This window comes from Condylura cristata, unplaced genomic scaffold (assembly GCF_000260355.1).
Source record: "Condylura cristata isolate star-nosed mole 26May11 unplaced genomic scaffold, ConCri1.0 scaffold00023, whole genome shotgun sequence".
NCBI classification, from domain to species: Eukaryota; Metazoa; Chordata; class Mammalia; order Eulipotyphla; family Talpidae; genus Condylura; species Condylura cristata.
Genome location: NW_004567124.1, coordinates 23,137,420 through 23,153,862, shown reverse-complemented (window position 1 = coordinate 23,153,862; position 16,443 = coordinate 23,137,420). Strand labels below are relative to the sequence as shown.

The 16,443-nt window shown below is 36.1% G+C and overlaps 2 protein-coding genes across 2 annotated transcripts in view; one reads left to right on the top strand and one right to left on the bottom strand.

Moving 5' to 3' along the window:
• Positions 1–16,379, top strand: part of EIF3J (eukaryotic translation initiation factor 3, subunit J) — a 20,596-nt gene extending 4,217 nt beyond the window's left edge. The window contains exons 3-8 of the mRNA XM_004687847.2: positions 5,065–5,119; positions 5,568–5,659; positions 10,721–10,835; positions 12,786–12,947; positions 14,217–14,290; positions 14,612–16,379. Coding sequence (XP_004687904.1) covers positions 5,065–5,119; positions 5,568–5,659; positions 10,721–10,835; positions 12,786–12,947; positions 14,217–14,290; positions 14,612–14,743 — 630 coding nt within the window. The 3' untranslated portion in view covers positions 14,744–16,379. The remainder of the gene's footprint in view (positions 1–5,064; positions 5,120–5,567; positions 5,660–10,720; positions 10,836–12,785; positions 12,948–14,216; positions 14,291–14,611) is intronic.
• SPG11 (spastic paraplegia 11 (autosomal recessive)) overlaps positions 11,890–16,443 on the bottom strand; it is a 65,586-nt gene continuing 61,032 nt past the window's right edge. The window contains exons 38-39 of the transcript XR_001145720.1: positions 12,633–12,686; positions 11,890–12,300 (exon numbers count right to left, since the gene is read on the bottom strand). The gene's annotated coding sequence lies outside the window, so the exon portion shown is untranslated. The remainder of the gene's footprint in view (positions 12,301–12,632; positions 12,687–16,443) is intronic.

Below are 16,443 nucleotides of genomic sequence, written 5' to 3'. Positions count from 1 at the left end.
CCCCCCGCCCCTTGTTTTTTAAGAGACTATATCTTTTTAAAAATATTTACTTATACATACAGAACTGGGGTATAAGCCAGAGGTGCAAGGGCGGTGAGAGGTTTCACCAGAGACAGAGCTGGGAGCAGAACAGGTAGAGTGATTGAACTACACTGCTAAGGGGAGCAGTGGGCAGGTCAGGAGAGGTCTGCCATGCCATGTGGGTCACTTCCCGATGGGGGATGGAACTGTACTGAAGCTGCTGTAGTTAGCTTGCAGTGCTGAAATTTAACCCATTGCACCACCAGGGAGAGCCCCCACTTAATAGTTTATATCTGCCAGAGTAAGGGCATTGTTTTAATCATTGGAAATATCACTTCAGAAGAAGGCCATATCTTTTTCAGAGAAATGAGCCATTATTGGGAAATACTTACAGACAGTGGACATTTTGCCAGGAAATAGGTTGAGAGTTTTCAGACCTCTACAGAAGTGGAATTGGTTAGTGCACCCACAAACAATATTATTTTTTCTATATATCTTTATTGCTCTCCTTGTCAACCAGATTATTTTGCAGAAAGTACCAACCATACGTCATTTCCCTGACTTTTTAGTAAGTTTTTAATTAGGAAGTATGTGAGCACTTTGCTTTGTTATTGAAAAATGTTTACCTATACTTAATGTTTTTGAAATGTTGGACCACTAAATATAAATAAAGCCACTTGTTTATAGTTTCAGTATCTTGATCTTGCTTAGCCAGGAATGTAAAATAAAACTGATTGTTAATAATGCCAAATGAGAAAGGTTGGCCTTTGAGGTGAATTTCAGCTGAGTGCTGTGCCATATTTAATAGGGCATTAAAAACTTGGTAATTTGAATAAAATGAAGTAGAATTACTGAGGCATGTACCCTGCTTTCAGAGACTAGCATACTTCTGAGATGATGGAAGAATATTTGGGCCTTTTAAAATAACTGAACTTTGCTGGGAAGTCTAGCCTTGCCAGGAGTTCATTACAGAATTCTGAGGCCTCTTAGAGAGTTGCATGCAGCGTATAGAACACTAGAACTTCTGGAAGAAGTTATGTTTTATCTAAAGCAAGCTGCTTAAAGGTATGGAATAATATGTTAGTTGATGGGTTATTGCAATAGAGCAGAAGAATTTTACTTCTCTTTTGAAGCTTTTCTATTTGATGATCTATAAATATATCTTGCTTAAGTTGGAAGGCATTTCCAACCTGCAATGTGTCTCTCATTGCATGTGACATCCTGAAGTTGTACTTTACAAAAATGACTGACTAGCCAACTACTGGCCATATTATTAGATATGAAAGGAAAACAGGGTTGTAAATGTTTGTTTTGTTTTCATTTCTTAGTTGTGTCCAACTGGGAAGCAGGTTTTAAAATTTGAAAGTAGCTATCTCTTTCAGAGAAATGTCTCACATATTGGGTGTGGATCTGCAGAACAGGAGTATAGATAAGCAAGTAGTTTGTAAACAGCTTCTGTCTAAGGAAACTAGTCAGTTTATGTTGAGCAGACTGTGTGATTCTTTGGAGATGATTTTGATGTTATAGTTGGAATTTTTATTGGCTACCCAAAGTAATTGGGTGAGGTATTTAATTGGATATTGATAAATAGCCTCTTGGCCAATTTAGAGTTTACTAACCTATATACTTACTATTTTAAGTGTCAGTTTTAGGTGTTTGTCTAGGAATCCACTTTGCATTTTGCCAAGTTTTTTGTATATACAGATTCCTAGTGTTTATAGAAAATTGGACAGATTTAGCCATTCTACCTTACATTTACTTTTGGGGTACCTGCAAATTTTATATATAAGTATATGTAACTAAGGAAACAAAAACTGGAAGTTCCTGAGGAAAGCTACCTGAACTGGCATTTTAGAGATTACATCTATTTGAAAATTTTACCAGTCTCTTTTTGCTGATATCACTATAATCTCTCCCTTAGGGACATCTCAGAATGATTGTAACTTCAGGATAACCTTGTTTAAGTTGCTCAGGGATAAGGGGGACAAGCAAGATTTACCTTTTGTGATCTTTTTATGGCTGTTCCCAGGACTTGATAGAAACTACTGTTTTTGCTACTGAAATCCATCATCTGTTAGAATTCTAGGTAGCTTGTTAAGTCTGTACTGTGATGAAGTTTAATCATAATGTCTGGGGATAAGGTTTATGCTGCTATTGGAGAACTCAGGATAGAGGTGGACAGAATTGTGAATGAAATGCTGAGGGAGCAGTGATGTGGTGAGGTGGGATGATCTTTCTATGTTGAAGTTCTTGGGATGAAACCACTTATTTTCAACCTCTCCCATCCTTGTACTGAGGCTGCTAGACTAGCTTCTTAAAATTAGTAAACAACCATCACAGGTAATTTGAGGTTTTAAGGTGGGTGACTGGTATCATTGTCACTGGACATACGTTCTTAGTATGTATTGCAACCCTTCTCTTTGATGACATTTCCTGTGCGTCCATGTAAGCTCATTCTAGAACTAATGGAAAGAACAAATTTTGGTGGGGCAGACTTAATTCTTAGATAATTATGTTATTCATCAGGACTAAGGTTAAAAAGTCATGTTTATGTGACTTTTTCAAGGAACTTTGGTTCGTTCAAAATAGGTTCCTTCATTATTTTTTGCTGATACTGTAAGGTAGCTATATCTCACAAGTTTCCTTTTAAATGGGGTAACACTTTGCTTATAGGACTAATATGAGAACTATTTACATGTAAAGCCCTTTTTACAGTGCCTGATGCAAAGTAAGCACTCAGTGAGTGCTTTTTATTCTCATCATCATCATCACTGTTATTATGAGAGAGTTGTAAATATGTAACCTGGAAGTAAGCAGATGGTCTTCCTATCTGAAGCATTGCCTAAGTAGCATATCATTCACAAACCCAGCTTTCCTGTCTGTGAAGATCAAAACAACAGAAAATGCCTGGTAGTTAACTTTTATTTTTAGTTCTCTGGTTCCTTTTGTACAGTGGTATTTTGGTATAAGCACTTAAGCAAACTAGTAAGGGAGTATAAACGTTTGATCTCTAATACCTAACTCTAGTAACTTAGATGTTCTAACAGTACTGACTAGCTTGTTTTATTTCTGTTAATTGTGGGTTAAATTGCCAAGGTAAAGTGGTTATAAAATTGATTACTTCTATACAAAGATCTTCCTGCTCTGCGTGCAGACTCTTGACAACCTTATTCAGGAATTTTTATTTCTTTGGTGGACTTGTAGATTTTTCAAAGAATTAAGACTTGTTAGTTTATATGCCTAAACTGATTCAGGTTTATGATGTGTCTTGTTATAAAACCAGAAGCTGGTGTCATAGTTATAACACATTAATCAGCCTTTGCCACTTCCAGTAGCATTGGACTTCCTTTGCATCTGCTATTTTATGTTGTGGCTCAGCTTCAGATGCTGAGTTACAGTGGTGAGGCTGCCTATAAAGTCCTGTTTAAATATAGGGCTAGATCAATCTAGTATTACGCATTTTTTAAAAAAAGGTTTATTTATGCATACAAAACTGGGGTACAAGCCAGAGGTGCAGGGACAGTGAGAGGATTCACCAGAGACAGAGTGGGGAGCAGAACAGGCAGATTGACTTAAAATACACTGCTGAGGGTAACAGCTGATAAGAGAGGAGAGGTCTGCTATGCCATGTGGATCAACTCTCTGACTGAACTCATGCTGCAGTGGCTGGTGATAGCTTGATAGTGCCAAGAATTAACCCTTGTGCAACCAGAGAGGCCCTATCTTGTATTAAACCATCTGAAAATTCTGTGGAGCCTTTAGAAAACTTTGATAATTGCCTTATATTTAGTTCAGTTAAGTAAGGAGCTCTGTTAGTCATAAAAAGTCAGAGTATAGATTTACCTCATTCCCAAGGTAAGGAGTGAATCATGAAGCTTATTGATAATTCTTGGTTCTTTTTACTGGACTTAAATTCATTAATGAGGACTGTGATATATGGAACATCACTTGAAATAATTGAGCCATTGGCTAGAATGTGGGCTGTTTTACATTTGGAATAATAAATATAATGGACTCAATTTTTTAATTTGAAACACTAGTTAGTATAGTACTTTAAAAGAGGCTGTCCTGGCTCAGTTGTCTGTGTGTTTGTTGGGAAGCTTTTGTTAGGGAGTAAGAGAAGTTGACATAAAAGTTCATATGGAAAAGCAAACATAGCCAGTTCAACAAAGAAAAACTTGATAACCTAGTGGGGAGACTTAGCAATGGATTACATTAAAACATACTTTAAAGCCTCTGTTGTTAAAATAGTATGGTACTAGTTGATGAAGAGACAATATACCATTGGGGTAGACTAGAAAATAGAAAAAGACCAAATACCTATAATTTAGTCTGTGGTTAAATCACAGGGCAAACATAGACTTTTTGATAAATGATACTGTGATAACTAGGCAACTGTTTTTAAAAAGATAAAATTAGATTCATACTTCATACCATACAAAAGAAGAAAACACTAAATGGATCAGGGATCTAAATCAAAAAATAACTGAAACATGCCCTTCTAGAAGAAAATTCCTTGATGAAGCTATCCTCAGCCACTGGCACCCGAGTTTGATTCTCAACCAGGGAGGTGAGCCATGGGGCGCAGCAGGCCTCTCAGGCCTCTCCTGTCTCGCCTGTTCTGCCACCTACTCTGTCTCTGGTGAATCCTCTCACCCCTTGCACCTCTGGTCTGTACCACAGTTCTTGTAATCATAAACAAATAAATCTTTAAAAAAAAAAGATTTATAACTGACTTGAAATCCAAAGGCTATCTAAATTTTAGTGAATATGGTAGTATTACATAGCATTACATGGGGAAATGTTAGGGTAATTTCCATTCAGAGAAAAGGCGATGATACCTATTTTATCTCCCAGTATTCAACTTTATGCTAGGGTTTTAACTAATACAATTAGATAAGTCAGTGTGGGGGTGTAGGATTTAGTGAAGAATTGTAAAGCTAGTTTTTATATTTGAAAAGCGCTAGAAAATCCGTGATAGTACTGAAGTTGACATGGAAAAGTAAATATGCAAGTATTATTAATGGAGGTCTTTTTCTTTAGGATAACTGGGATGACGATGATGAAGAAAAAAAAGAGGAAGCAGAAGTAAAACCAGGTGAGCCACTGGGGCTCCTTCAATTTTGGTTTTTATGTCTTGATGAGCATCACTGCTTACATTAAGACAAATGACACAGTGCTCACAAAATTAGATTTTGACTTTTAGAAATCAAACATTCTTCCATTCCTACTTTATTGTCTTCTCCTTGCATCTTTTCTAAACCCTCGTCTCACTTAAGATAGAGTAAGTTTGGCATCACAGTTGAATGATCTGAGCCCTGCTAAAAGTTTGTGAGGAAAACATGAAAGCAATACTTGGTTTGGGCTTTTAGGGTCAGAATAAGGAAAAAGGAAGAGTCCCAGAACATTTCCCATCTTATTTGCCAGAAAATCACCATATGATATTTGGAGTGGGAGAGAGAAGTTTGGTCTCTTGAAGTATCATGTCTGTTTCATCCATAAACTGAAAAGTAGGATAATGGATTAGAACATTTCTTTACTTTCAGAAGTAAAAATTTCAGAAAAGAAAAAAATAGCAGAGAAGATAAAAGAGAAAGAACGACAACAGAAGAAAAGGCAAGAAGAAATTAAAAAGAGGGTGAGTACTATTCAGTTCTAAAAATTTTCATAGAAAACAGGGTTTTCATCATTAGTGTCTTAACAGGCAGCAGATATGCCTAGCAATTTGAAGGACTTTATGAACACTGTAAACCACCCAGTAACTAAATTCTTAAACTGACTGATGGTGGCTTTTGCAAAAACTGAACCCTGCAGCTCTATGTATTAGAATGCCTTTTAAGTTTTTACCAAAATTGGAAACAGTCGTGAGTATGTACTGATCAGAGTTGATGACTTTTTAGTTAGTGGCTTTATTTTTAGTTGTGATTAGTCTTTATTTGCAGTATTATTCATATTGAGTAAACTACAAAAGGTGTCAGTTTCTCTGCCACATACTATAAGTGTTTTTGCTCTTGATTATTTGTACAAGATATGTGAATATTGTTTACTGAATAGAAAACAAATTCACATAATTCAAAAATCAAAGCTGTATTAAGAAGCATTCTCAACTCTCACTTATTTATATTATTGCTCATCCTCTACCCCAGAAGTCAAAACTGTTTTTTTGTGTCTTCAAGGTGTCTTTATGTATTTGGGTGTAACTAGTGTATTCTTATTTCTCCCTTTTTTTAGTTTTCACCTTGCTTTGTCATGAGATCTTTGTATATCTTATCACAGAGAGCTTCCTTATTTTTCCTTGACTTTCATTTAAAAAAAAATTTCAAGCCTAGGGAAGATAGCATAATGAACAATCATTCACATCATCTAAATTAATTAGTATTTTGCCATGTTTTATTCTTCCTTTGCTAAAATATAATCAAATAGCAAACCTTCATTTTATCTTTAACTACGTTAGTATGATCTAAAAAAATGTAAGGTAAATTAATATGATTCCATACACAATATAATGAACAATATTTTAATTGATAGTCTATACAGACAATTTTCCTAATTGTGCCAGAAAGTCCTTTATGTAAGAATGGTTCATATAAGGGCCTTGTATAGCGCTTGTTAGCATATCCTATGTTTCATTATTGCTTTGAAATATTTGTTGAAGAGAGTTGACCAGTTATCTTCCACAATATCCCACCATCTAAATTTTGTTTGACTGCTCCCTTGTGGTTGTAATTTCCTGTAACTTGGTGTTAAACATGAAAATTTTGGTTGGACTACTTTAAAAGTGATGTTGTGTGCTTCATAATTGCATCACCTCCCATCAGGAGCCATGCAGTTTCTCCTGTTGTAGTGATGCTAAAATGGATCACTTAGTTATGGTGGTTAGCAGCCTGATTCTTTTGTAAAGTTACTTATTTCTTCTTGCAAGCAATCCATTTTATATTAACATCAACCCCCTCCCCAACAGCTTTGGTATTATTGATGGTCATTTTTATGGGGATTATACAATGGTGATTTTTCTCATTCTCTTTCATTTATTGGCTGGCTTTTTTCTTTTGTTATTTGGTTACTTTTAATATGGTTTATATTGAGCAGAGCAAAACATTAATTCTTGTCCTTAAGTACCAATGTTCAGTGTAAGGAGAATGTAATAAGTAACTTCAGTGGTAAAAAATGGGGGACTTTGTGGGAACTTTTATTTATCTTTTTTAAATTTTATTTCCACCCTTTCCCCTTTACTTTTAAAGATTTTAATTTATTTATGCATACAAGAGCTGGAGTATGGGCCAGAAGTGTAGGAGTGGTGAGAGGATTCACCAGAGACAGAGTGGGGAGTAGAACAAGCTGATCCACTGAAACACACTGTTGAGAAGAGCAACAGGCTGTCCTGTGCGGGTTATCTGCCTGGCTGGAGATAGTAGTCATGCTGCAGTGGCAGGTGATAGCTTGATAGTGCTGAGAATTAATTAACCTCTTGTGCCACCAGTGGGGCCCTGGCTTTTTTCTCTTTTGAGCATTTTTGAGTAAACTTACAGACTTAGAAACCTTTATAAATCATTATTTTATTTAGATACAGTGATCAGTTTTTTGTTGCAAAATTGACCCAAATTTGGCCAGTAGGTGCCTTTATAGGGGCTTCTTATCCTCATCTTCACTGACAAGACTCCATGATTCTTTTTGTTTCCTGGTCCACTAAGAAGTACCAGGCTTACCTGCTGACCTGCTTTCCTTAGGCCTAAAATCAGCTGCATCTCTAAGGTTCCTTTATACTGGGAAATGATATTTAAAAACCCAATCTCAGTGTTAATAGTACTTAGTATTTTACTGGGTGGCCTTGCCTTCTAGACTCCTTTTCTTGGATGGAACTAGGAAATAAATGTGTGTGTAATCTTAGTCCTATTGATATGTTTTCTTATCGTGAAATCCTGTTTTCTAAAGTTAACTTAATTACTTGCATTTTAATACTAACAACGTAATAATTACTTGTTTTTCTATAATTAATAATGTAAAGTTTAGTTTTTTGAAATTCTTTGTGGGCTTAGGCTGTATATTATTAAGGATGTATAAGCATGTACTGGGCTCTAGAGTCATTTGAATTATTTTCTGTCATTGTGTCAAGTTTGTTATACTTTTGAGACACTAGTTTGCTTTCCATTTTAAGGTTTTATTTCTGTTTCTCTAAACATGCTGTCTTTTCAGAAGTCAATACAAAAATGGTATACGCAGTTTCAGATATCCATTCCCATCTTCTCTGTCACTCCTCTATCACTCCTTTTAAGAAGCCGCTTTCGTTAGTTTCTGGGTTATTCAATTTTGGTGGGTGGAAGAGAGCTACATATTCCATTGTCTGTATCATGTATCATGCATTTTTTCACCAGTTTTCTGTTTATAGATTGATAAGCAGTACTCCCTTGAATGGCCATGTATGTCATCCCTTAACGGGTATAGCCATGTTTGTAGGCTAAAATGTTAAGCATAAGACTGCTGGATCAAACAGAAAATGACATTTTTGTAATCTTGATGAATGTTTCCAAATTGTCCTCCATATGGGGTTGTACTAGTTTGAATGGCAAGTGTATCCTTTTTCTCCCAGTCAGGAACATTGTTAGAGGCTTTTTAATAATTTGCATTTCAGTATCTTTTTAAAAAATCTGTGGGTTGCCATGATATTCATTGGCTCTTTCTTGGTTGTCATGATCAGAATTATACTTATTTTGTATTTTGATACTAATCACATAAACTTTGAGTGTGCTCAGTTTGTTTTAGGTTCAATATATTCATTTTAATGCAGCATATACTTAATGTTCAAGGCTACTAAGACAGGTTTTTCCTTTTCCTATTTGGAAAATGAGTTTTCTTAACTTGGCATAATGACCTTTGTTTCTCATTTCATCCTCATATGAGAAACAAAATTTATTTCAGAAGTGGATTTCTGAATCAAATTCCTCAAACTGCAGACATGGGAAACCATGAATGGCACACATTCCTCTTGCCTTTCATAATAAAAGTAGTGTAGCAGCTCTTCTGCTTGCCTGTGACTGTGTAGGTGTTTCTCTTCCACCAACCTTTTCCTTTGCAAAGCAGCATACGGTAGCTCCATCCCTGTCCACCTGTGTCTGTCTATACAAGCATCTTTTTATTTTTTTTAATTAAAATTTATTTATTTGTACAGAACTGTGGTATAGGCCAGAGATGTGGAGGGTGAGAGGATTCACCAGAGACAGAGCGGGAGCAGGACAGGCAGATTGAGGAAGTACACTGCTAAGGGGAGCAGTGGGCGGGTCAGGAGAGGTCTGCCATGCCATGTGGATCTCCTCCGGGGCAGGCAGGGATCAAACTCATGTGGAAGTGGTTTAAGCTTCTTAGTGCAGTGCTTTAACCTGCTGCACCACCAGGGAGGGCCCAATCAAGCGTCTTTTAACAGACTTACGCCTTTCAAGGGCAGCTCTTTCTGCTTCTTGTGTCTGTGCAGATATTCTTTACTTTGCAGAAGTTAAATTCTACAATTTTTAATTTGTTACTTTTATAATATGATAAAGATTAAAAGATTAAGTTGGAAATGTTTATTGGGTACTTTGCAAAAAGTTTGCTTTTTATATTTGCATAGTATTGTCATGAATATGCCATATTCTGTTTAACCATTCTGTGGAACTTTTTTTTTTTTTTAAGATTTATTTATTTGTTCATACAGAACTGGGGTACAGGCCAGAGGTGCAGGGATGGTGAGAGGCTTCACCAGAGACAGTGGGGAGCAGAACAGGCAGATCAATGAAGTACACTGCTGAAGGGAGCAGTGGGCAGGCCAGGAGAGGTCTGCTGTTCCATGTGGTCACTTCCAGGGCAGGCAGGGATCGAACTCATGCTGAAGTGGCTTTAAGTTTCTTAGTGCTGTGCTTTAACCCGCTGCGCCACCAGGGAGGGCCCCCTGTGGAACATTTTTATTGTAAATTTATTTGAAATAAGTAATGCACTGGTGAATATCCTTTTGGTGAAATGCTTGGTTTCTTAAGATAAATACCTAAGAGGCCCTCCCTGGTGGCACAACAGGTTAGCCGCAGCCACTTCAGTGTGAGTTCGAGCCCCAGCCCCAGAAGTGATCCACATGGCTCGGCAGACTTCTGTCTCGCCCATTCTCCTCAGCAGTGTACATCCTCGATGTGCCTGTTCTGTTCCCCACTCTGCTGAATCTTCTTACTGCCCCTGTGCCTCTGGCCTATACCCCAGTTCTATATGCATAAACAAATATTAAAAAAAAAAAAAAAAAAAAAAAGGTAAATGCCTTAGAGAGGGTTCAAAAGTATTTTAAGATGATACATACTGCCAAATAGCCCTAGAAAGTTTGTTAGAATATGTAGTCTTAGAAGTATGTGATAGTGCCATTTTTGCTTTGCATATAATTCTTTTTTTTTTTTTTTAAGGCTATAGAAATAATCTTATCTTTCCAGGTTCAAACTGGGGTCAAATCTCATCACTATCAGAATACTAGCTATATTGACAATCTGTTACCATAGCAGGTTGCTTTACCTCTTAGTGCCTTTTTATTCCTATAAAATTGGGATAAAAATAGCTAAGGGTTTAGAATAATGCCTGAAATATATTAATCACTTTCTAAGTGTTTATTAATACGTGCTTATTGAAAAGTCATACTATAAAGATATTTACTGAGTCTATCTCATCTCACCACTTTTAAAACTTTTTTCATTAGTTAGAAGAACCTGAAGAACCTAAAGTACTATCACCAGAAGAACAGTTAGCAGATAAACTACGGCTAAAGAAATTACAGGAAGAGTCAGACCTTGAATTAGCAAAAGAAACTTTTGGTAAGTGGGAGTGTGATTGCAGTGTAATAATGAAGCTCCATGTGAATGTCTCAGTAGGTATGAAAGTTCAGAAAACATCTTTTTTGTAGAAACGTGATAGTGGCTAATTTTAGACATTAGAAAGCAGCTTTTAATCTTGTTTGAGATTTCATTACATATAAGAAGGTTGACTATGATGTTCAGATTTTTGAACACGTTTTAAGCATTGGGAATTCAGATTTAAAAGTCACTAGGTACAAAATAAAGAATACTCCTTTGACTATATTTATCAGCTGGATAAAATTTGGACAAAATTTGAAGTCTGGAGTTGTGAGATTTAAATATTGAACTTACTAGAAAACTGGCTTGTTGTCTTCAGTCTGTGTAGGAATTAGACAATACCATACTGGTCTTGATCTTGATCAGGCATTCAACTTAGGCTTTTGCCCTCTTGTGCTCAAGATCATTTCATTCTGTTGTCCTTCTCCGCCCTCACTCACCATGACCTATCCTCAGAGAGCTTCCAAAATTTTTGTCTGTATTGCCTATAACTGTGGTTAATACATGAGATGTAAGGGTGAATATTCAAGATCCTTTAAGTCACAATGTGCTAGCAGAGTTATGTAGCACAGATGGATAAAATAAGAGACGTGGGTAAAGAAAGAACAGTTAAAAACTCTCAACTTCCTTTTACCACATTTTTGGTAACTACTTATCAAATAATTTTCAGAGTACAGGGTCATATTTAAAAGTGCTGAATAAATTTGAAATCTGGTGCCAAGAAGGACCTAGTTACCTTGATTTTTCCCTAATGTTTCCTCTTTAAAATGGACCAAGTGGGCTAACTAGTAACCATTCTTCCTTTATCACTTTTATTTTTAAGACTATTTCTCAGTGGGTCTCGAGCAATCTCAAGAGTTACTGTGAATGATCCTGTACACTGGTATGCTTGGCATGTCTCAATTACCCTTGTCTCATTACAGAGGAGACACTGCTATTATCCTGTGTCTTCATAGGATGTGAAAAGCAAACAGTGTGTTTGTTAAAGAGAAGGCTTTATAGGCTACTCATAAAACCTTATATATGGGACACCACTTATTTATTAAAGGCAAAAACACGCATTCGTACAGTCTTTGTTTGGTTAGCAGAATTTTAATGTTGTATTTTTCATACTAAAATAATGAATCAGTGACGTTAGCTAACTTGATATTGAGGTGGATACAGAAATGTAGTCGTCTTTTAGCCTAGACACTTTTAGGCCAGATTAATTGTTGTATTGAATTTAACATAGTTTATCCCTGCTTAGCTTTTTAAATTAGGTGGCTAGATGCTTTGACAGGAGCCAGTTTTGTTTTGCTTTGCTTTTTTCTTTTGCTTCTTCATTGTGTGCACTTCTTAAATAGGCTCTTTAAGGACATCCTTTTTGTGTGAGGGATTTCTTTAGCAGTCTGGTTGAAGTCAGTGGCCCCTTTATCAGTATAATGTTCTGAAACATTTAAAAGATGTAGGATTTTACTTACACAGGAAGTTTGTTATACTGAAAGTGGTATCAACATCTTAATTAGTAATACAGTTTTGTGCTTTTTGCATTAGCTAAAATCTAGTGGCAGGTCTAACGAGTAATATAATTTGAAAGATGAAGATTATTTCAAGTTATCTTCAGTAAAAGTAATGTTATAGGCAAGTATCTGATCTCTTGATTACAATCAGGTTTTGCTAAAAACACTGTGGTTATTTCTTGTAATCAAAATGTTAGGAAGTACTAGAGGTTAATAAAAAGAAAACTGAGATTCCCCCCTCCGCCCCATACAAACTCACATATCTCTTGAATTCTGTCCAAGGACTCCGGTGGACCCTGGTTAAGAATCTCTGCTTTAGAATAAGTAAGGAAAAAATAGGATTATTTAGATAGTTTGTTTTTATAAAACTATTAAAAATTCTGATGTTTTCAGTGTTTCCTTTCTCCTACAGGTGTTAATAATACAGTTTATGGAATAGATGCTATGAACCCATCTTCAAGAGATGATTTCACAGAGTTTGGAAAATTACTAAAAGATAAAATTACACAATATGAGAAGTCACTATATTACGCCAGTTTTTTGGAAGCCTTAGTTCGAGATGTGTGTATTTCATGTAAGTAATTCTCCAGTCCTTATGGATGGATTTAGTAAGGGCCCATCATAGGAGGATAGCGGTTGATTTATTCAGATGCTGTAATATTGATTCAGGATTTTGCTTTATTGGTAGTTACATTGAGAATGTTGTTCTACAAAAATATGAGTTAACCATGGTATTGTTTTTGAAGCTACCTTAATGTTTTTATTTTGGCTTCTAAAAGAGAGCTGGGCTTATTGGCATAGCAGCTAAGAAAACGTTAGCTTATCATTAGCTTATTCTTTAATTATAAGAGAAGCTAGTAAGAAGGCTCTTTTTCTGGAAATGGTCTCTAGGCATACAGGAGTTTAGAAGAAGGTGAGACTATTATATATGTTCATTTTACAAATGAGGAAGCTCTGACTGGGTTCAAGTTGCTCAACAAGAGCTAGTATCCATTTTCTGGGTCCATGGGTGTGGTGCCATGTCCTGAGAGGAGTCATACATTGTGGGCAGGGTGTGTGGGGGTGAAAACTAGGGGTGGTGTGGCACTCTGTGGAAGGCACTGGTTTTGCTAGTATTTTGTTTTTAAGTTTGAGAAAAAGGTATTCTACACAATAAATTTTCGGTTGGATTTCATTGAGAAGTTACTAAGCTGTGGATGGTGAACTCTTATTTTCTATTCATACACTAAAGCTGTATTCTGAATATACTGTGTCCTGTTTTTGAAGGTGCTCTCTGAATGCTTTCAAAACTGAATATTTTTTTGGTGACTTAAAACTGGCATTTGTTTGCAGCTTTATAGTTTTATGAGAAAGTAATATCCACTTGCACAGTTTTATCTCCTTCCTGGTAGGATGCTAAGATTTCTAAGATACATGTGGCTAGAAAATAAGACTCCAGGAGGTGAGGAGTTGTCATCTGTAGTTTTTAGAATTGCTATTCCATGTTTATTCAGCTATTCCTCACTGAACTAGGTATCTAGGATGTGTTATGGAAGCACAGGGATGTCCTATAGTGAGTGAGGAAGGATGGTAGGCAGCCTGTGAGCTGCAGAGAGACCCCTGGTAAAATGTATTGGTGGTTGAGTTGCCATTTTACTTCGAATAATTTGATTTGTGAGCCTAGCTGTAAACTAAATGATTTCTTTACTATGTTATGTGAAATAGGACCAGTTACCTCCTTTTTAGTGTTAGCAAACTTAATAGCAGGCTATATTTCTCATGGCTCTTGTGGAAAAATGTGTTTTGTGCTTTTATTTACCCCCCAAATGCTTAAAAATTAGTGGTTTGTTATTATTTTTTGTAGTGGAAATCGATGATTTGAAAAAGATAACCAATTCATTGACTGTACTTTGCAGTGAAAAACAGAAGCAGGAAAAGGTAAGAAAAGCAAATCTGGGGGGTATAAAAATGTATTAAATAGGGATTGGGGGAAGGTCGGGGTGGAGGGTGTGGGCATGATACTCTTTAACAGATGAAAGAATTGGACCTAAGCAGTTCACCATTTAAAATGGAATTGAAAAGGACTGTGCATGCCATTACTTTCTTTTGTTTACAGACATGGTTACCAGGTTAGGTCTGGGCTCTTTTTTTAGAGAACTAAAGTTTTTCTGGGAATGGAGGCTTTGGTGTCTCTGTAGGAGTTGCTGTACCTGATAAAATGCCATAAAGTCTCTTGACCAAACTCTCTTTCATCTTTAGCAAAGCAAAGCCAAAAAGAAGAAGAAAGGTGTGGTTCCTGGAGGGGGATTAAAGGCCACCATGAAAGACGATCTGGCAGATTATGGTGGTTATGATGGAGGATATGTACAAGACTTTGAAGACTTCATGTGACATTTTACCTTCTCTGGTGTCTTTCTGTTGCCCACAATCCCTTCAACATGTAGCACAACTTCCTTTCCTTTCAGTTCTGCCAAATGCTACAATCAGAAGTGCAGTATCTTTTGTGCTGGTTATTTAACCCCTTGACTCTTAGGTGCTAATGTGCAAATGAGGGAACTTGGATCTTGCTGCCAAGGGGTTAAAATTGGGAACCTCAGTTGCTACTAAATCATAGTTTTAAAATCAATTCTAATAATGTTGTCATTGTTGCTGTCTGATTCCATAGCAACAGTTACTAAATTGGAAACAAAGGTTGCAACATGACAAAAAAAATTGTGTAGTATTTACCAGCACCATTCAGTAATACAGCCTTAACCATACCTCCTTGAACTACTTCATAACTTGTCAAGAAAAGCAGTTTGCAGCAAGGGCATGTGGTGTGCACCTAGTATTAAAATTGCTTTGTCTTAAAATTGAGCGTGAGGATATTAAAAAAAATTGTGGAGAAGACTTATCTCAGTGAAGATACGACGGCTGCAAAGCACTAGTTTGAAACTTAAAAATTAAGTGACCAAAATCCTCCAACTTTGAAGCTGAAGAAGGTAAACCTCTCCATTATTGCGTTATAAGTTGTGGAATCTCTTGACTGCATAAACTGTCCAGTTCTTTATATTTATCAACTATTCTACTGATGGAGTGCTTCATACGGGGGAGGGAAACCCTTTACCTGTTTTATTTGCCTGATTTTAAGTGTCTGAGAAACAAATCTCCTTTGTTCTCCTAGGCTGCAATGAAACAATTTAACAGGGTTTTGGCATTTCCTTTCCTTTATAAAACATGCTCAGCAAACTGCACCAGTTACTACAGTTTGGTAAATTGTTATGTTAACAATTATGACATCTGCAATGTTTTATAAAGCAACTAATTTAATAAAATCACTATTGTGAGGACTTAAATTTGTGTTACCTCCCAAGAGATATTTTTGAAGAATATAGAACACAGCTCTTGGGACTAGAGTTCTCTAATACTTGTAACACTTAGTAAATGTGTGACAGGTAGTTACAGCATTACAACAAAAATGATTTGCTGGGTCCTTAATAGTGTTACCTTTGAGCAACAATGGTATATAAAAAAACTGCCTTTTTATTTATTTTGGGAAATTTATCTGTTTAGGTACCAAGGCCTAACTATCTAAAAACTATTTATTTGGAGTAATTGAGCTTATAACTCAGGTTATGGCTGTAAACAGACTGGGTGATGATCTTTATATTATATATTGTCTTTCAAGTGATTTAACCAAATTTGTGGTTGGAGTTTTATTTTTTTAACTGTCACAATCAAAAATAGGGATGGAATTTAAAGTGATTTTAATTTCTCCATAGGAAATAAGGAGCCGAAAGCTCTGTAGACCACTAAGTGGAAGAACAGGACCATCTAAATGATTTTAAGATTAACAAAGCAGTGACTACACAGCAATAATTATAACAAAAATTATTTTAAGGCAGACAAGGGCTAAGATTTCCTTAGCAGTAATAATGATAAATGAATTTAAAATCTATTTTATTATAGAGATCAGTTTCTAACAAATGGAAATGTATCATCTGTTCCTTAACTGTGTAAATAATATTAAATTCCTTTGAAACTGGAATATGCAGGCACAGGTATTCTTTGCTTAGTATTTTATCTCAAAAGGAGAAGCCATCCTGAGGAAC